Here is a 5000-nt window from a genome sequence, read left to right on the forward strand (position 1 = left end):
TCTAGTGGAGACGGGAGGGGGTGGGGGGGAAACAGGACAATCTCACTCCCGATTCTTGCTATTGAGGGTAGGTTAACAAGATTAATTCCCGGGATGGCGGGACTGTCATATGCTGAGAGAGTGGAGCGGCTGTGGGCTTGTACACTCTGTGGAGTTTAGAAGGATGAGAGGGTATCTCATTGAAACATATGTGATTGTTAAGGGCTTGGACACGCTAGAGGCAGGAAACATGTTCCCGATGTTGGGGGAGTCCAGAACCAGGGGCCACACACACACACACACACAGTTGAGAATAAGGGGTAAGCCATTTAGAACGGAGACGAGGAAACACTTTTTCAGATTCAGATTCAGATTCAATTTTAATTGTCATTGTCAGTGTACAGTACAGAGACAACGAAATGCATTTCTTACAAAGAGTGGTGAGTCTGTGGGAATTCTCTGTCTCAGTGGGCGGTGGAGGCCGGTTCTCTGGATGCTTTCAAGAGAGAGTTAGATAGGGCTCTTAAAGATAGCGGAGTCAGGGGAGAAGGCAGGAACGGGGTACTGATTGGGAATGATCAGCCGTGATCACATTGAATGGCGGTGCTGGCTCGAAGGGCCGAATGGCCTCTACTCCTGCACCTATTGTCTATTGTCTATTTTCCCCTGACCTGTTTGGTGACCATTGAAGCAGAGGTTCACGTGCCTCCTCCAACCTCATCTACTGTATCCGCTGCTCCAGGTGCGGGCTCCTGTATATCGGCGAGACCAGGCGCAGGCTCGGCGATCGTTTCGCCGAACACCTCCGCTCAGTCCCGCCTCGACCGACCTGATCTCCCGGTTGCCAAACACTTTAACTCCCCCTCCCATTCCCACACCGACCTTTCTGTCCTGGGCCTCCTCCACTGTCAGAGTGAGGCCCAGCGCAGATTGGAGGAGCAGCGCCTCATATTTCGCTTGGACAACTCCCACCCCAGCGGTATGAACATTGACTTCTCTAACTTCAAGCAGCCCTTGTTTTCCCTCTCTCTCCATCCCCTCCCCCTTCCCCATAGAAACATACACAATAGGTGCAGGAGTAGAGGCCATTCGGCCCTTCGAACCTGCACCGCCATTCAATACGATCATGGCTGATCATCCAACTCAGTATCCTGTACCTCCCTTCTCTCCATACCCCCTGATCCCCTTTAGCCACAAGGGCCACATCTAACTCCCTCTTAAATATATAGCCAATGAACTGTGTGGCCTCAACTACCTTCTGTGGCAAAGAATTCCAGAGATTCACCACTCTCTGTGTGAATTTTTTTTTACTCATCTCGGTTCTGAAAGATTTCCCCCTTATCCTTAAACTGTGTGACCTCTTGTCCTGGACTTCCCCAACATCGGGAACAATCTTCCTGCATCTAGCCTGTCCAACCCCTTAAGAATTTTGTGTATGTTTCTATAAGATCCCACCCCCCCCCCTCAATCTTCTAAATTCTAGCGAGTACAAGTCGAGTCTATCCAGTCTTTCTTCATATGAAAGTCCTGCCATCCCAGGAATCAGTCTGGTGAGCCTTCTCTGTACTCCCTCTATGGCAAGAATGTCTTTCCTCAGATTAGGAGACCTGAGGTCCTCCGACCAGTCTTTCTTTCTCCGAAGGTAGACAAAAATGCTGGAGAAACTCAGCGGGTGAGGCAGCATCTATGGAGCGAAGGAAATAGGTGACATCTCGGGTCTCGGAAAGCTCCGTAGATGCTGCCTCACCCGCTGAGTTTCTCCAGCATTTTTGTCTACCTTAAACAGACTGACCCTGAGAGATCTCTCTCGGAGGACCGTCAGGTCTCAACTACCTTCTGTGATAGACTTTCTCTCTAGCATCTGCAGTTCTTACAAAAACTTACAAAATTCTTAAGGGTTTGGACAGGCTAGATGCAGGAAGATTGTTCCCGATGTTGGGGAAGTCCAGGACAAGGGGTCACAGCTTAAGGATAATGGGAAATCCTTTAAAACCGAGATGAGAAGAACTTTTTTCACGCAGAGAGTGGTGAATCTCTGGAACTCTGCCACAGAGGGTAGTTGAGGCCAGTTCATTGGCTATATTTAAGAGGGAGTTAGATGTGGCCCTTGTGGCTAAGGGGATCAGGGGGTATGGAGAGAAGGCAGGGACGGGATACTGAGTTGGATGATCAGCCATGATCATATTGAATGGCGGTGCAGGCTCGAAGGGCCGAATGGCCTCTACTCCTGCACCTAATTTCTATGTTTCTATGTTTCTATGTCTCATTCTTAAACATACTGACCCCAACTACATTTTATCTCTCTCGACATCAGTCTCGATCCGTAACACCGCCCGTTCCTTCTCTCCAGAGACGCCGCCCCCCCCCCGCTGAATTACTCCAGTATACTTGCGCCTTTCTTTGACTTAAGCCGGCGTCTGCAGTTCCTTCCTGCACTGTTTGTTCCTCTCTCAGGTGAAAGAGCTGGGCGTGACCCTGTCCAACTGCAGCTGTCTGGCCCAAGACGTGGAGCGGATCTTTGGGGCCTACTGGCACCTGGGCTCGGATGGGGCCTCCATCCCGGCCTACTGGCCCAACGCCTACACAGCCCTGTCCAGCAGGCAGCACCCACTCAAGCTGAAGCTCAACGGCCTTGATGCCAGTGTCTACGTTACGGTGAGTTCCCCACTCCTGTTCTCCGTGTTTTCACTCTCTCCCTTCCCCTCTCTTGTTAGAGCAGGGGCTATTTATTACTAATGTTACTAAACATACCTACTACCTTTAGTAACTTTAGTAATAATTGCCATAGAGGGAGTACAGAGAATGTACAAGGGGCCACACACACAGTTTAAGGATAAACATAGAAACATAGAAAATAGGTGCAGGAGTAGGCCATTCGGCCCTTCGAGCCTGCACCGCCATTCAATATGATCATGGCTGATCATCCAACTCAGTATCCCGTACCTGCCTTCTCTCCATACCCCCTGATCCCCTTAGCCACAAGGGCCACATCTAACTCCCTCCTAAATATAGCCAATGAACTGTGGCCTCAACTACCCTCTGTGGCAGAGAGTTCCAGATAAGGGGGAAGTCTTTTAGAACCGAGATGAGAAAAACAAAATTCACACAGAGAGTGGTGAATCTGTGGAATTCTCTGCCGCAGAAGGTAGTTGAGGCCACACAGTTCATTGGCTATATTTAAGAGGGAGTTAGATGTGGCCCTTGTGGCTAAAGGGATCAGGGGGTATGGAGAGAAGGCAGGGATGGGATACTGAGTTGGATGATCAGCCATGATCATATTGAATGGCGGTGCTGGCTCGAAGGGCCGAATGGCCTCTACTCCTGCACCTATTTTCTACGTTTCTATAGCTACTAAACACTTCAGATTTCCTATTAAATCTTGCCCCCCCCCCCATCTTAAACCTATGTCCTCTCGTTCTAGATTCCCTTACTCTGGGCAAGAGACCCTGTGTATTTACCCTTCTTCCCGCCCCACCCCCACATCAGTCTGAGGAAGGGTCTCGACCCGAAATGTCACCTCTTCCTTTGCACCGTAGATGCTGCCTCACCCGCTGAGTTACTCCAGCGTTTGGCGTCCCATCTTCACTGAAGGCAGGTGACACTCAGGCCATTCGGTAGTGTGTGCTTACTGGCGTACTAGCCCTGGCCAGCGCCATTCGTCCCGGGGCCTGGTATGGAGATCAGACGCCCCCCACCCCCCCCACCCCAAAACATCCCCCTCCCCCCCCCCCCCCCGCTCCCAAGACGGCAACTCTACCGCTGCGCCACCGTGCCGAACGCAAAGGTCGAATCACTATCCCGCCGGGCTCCAGGGTCTTTGGTCGGAATCCCCGCGGCCTCCGGTGGCGCGGCGGTAGAGTCACCGCCTTGCAGCGTCCGATCCCGACCACGGGCGCTGTCTGCGCGGAGTTTGCACGTTCTCCCCGTGACCCGCGTGGGTTTTTCTCCGCGCTCTCTCCGCTTTCCTCCCGCACTCCAAATAGACGTGCAGGTTTTTTAGGTTAGTTGGCTTTGGTGTACGTGTAGAAACATAGAAATTAGGTGCAGGAGTAGGCCATTCGGCCCTTCGAGCCTGCACCGCCATTCAATATGATCATGGCTGATCATCCAACTCAGTATCCCGTACCTGCCTTCTCTCCATACCCCCTGATCCCCTTAGCCACAAGGGCCACATCTAACTCCCTCTTAAATATAGCCAATGAACTGGCCTCAACTACCCTCTGTGGCAGAGAGTTCCAGAGATTCACCACTCTCTGCGTGAAAAAAGTTCTTCTCATCTCGGTTTTAAAGGATTTCCCCTTTATCCTTAAGCTGTGACCCCTTGTCCTGGACTTCCCTAACATCGGGAACAATCTTCCTGCATCTAGCCTGTCCAATCCCTTAAGAATTTTGTAAGTTTCTATAAGATCCCCTCTCAATCTCCTAAATTCTAGAGAGTATAAACCAAGTCTATCCAGTCTTTCTTCATAAGACAGTCCTGACATCCCAGGAATCAGTCTGGTGAACCGTCTCTGCACTCCCTCTATGGCAATAATGTCCTTCCTCAGATTTGGAGACCAAAACTGTACGCAATACTCCAGGTGTGGTCTCACCAAGACCCTGTACAACTGCAGTAGAACCTCTCTGCTCCTATACTCAAATCCTTTTGCAATGAAGTGTGTGTGAATTGTCACTAGCGTTAGCGTGCGGGGAACGCTGGTCGGCGCGGACTCGGTGGGCCCGTTTCCGTGCTGTATCTCCAAACTAAAAAAAAAAGATTCAACCTGTGTCTTTTCCCCCACCCTCTCCAGAGCGCCCCTCCCCCGCTCTGCGCGGCGGGCCGGACCAGTGACCTGGACGCCATCTTGCACGTGATCGAGGACGCCAGGGACTTTGTCTACATCTCCGTCATGGACTTCCTCCCTCTCTGCAGCTTCTGCCACCCCAAGCGGTAGGTGGCCAATGTAAATTGTCCCCAGTGTGTGTGTGTGTAGGATAGCCTTCATCTGCAGGGTCGGCACGGGCTCGCCGGGCCGAAGGGC

At 51.6% G+C, this 5000-nt stretch overlaps 1 protein-coding gene across 1 annotated transcript in view; it reads left to right on the top strand.

Annotated features, from left to right (window-relative positions):
• The window catches only part of LOC129715505 (5'-3' exonuclease PLD3-like), a 27753-nt gene that overhangs the window by 13618 nt on the left and 9135 nt on the right, over window positions 1-5000 (top strand). The window contains exons 10-11 of the mRNA XM_055665377.1: window positions 2434-2634; window positions 4770-4909. Coding sequence (XP_055521352.1) covers window positions 2434-2634; window positions 4770-4909 — 341 coding nt within the window. The remainder of the gene's footprint in view (window positions 1-2433; window positions 2635-4769; window positions 4910-5000) is intronic.

This window comes from Leucoraja erinacea, unplaced genomic scaffold (assembly GCF_028641065.1).
Source record: "Leucoraja erinacea ecotype New England unplaced genomic scaffold, Leri_hhj_1 Leri_120S, whole genome shotgun sequence".
Lineage (NCBI taxonomy): Eukaryota > Metazoa > Chordata > Chondrichthyes > Rajiformes > Rajidae > Leucoraja > Leucoraja erinaceus.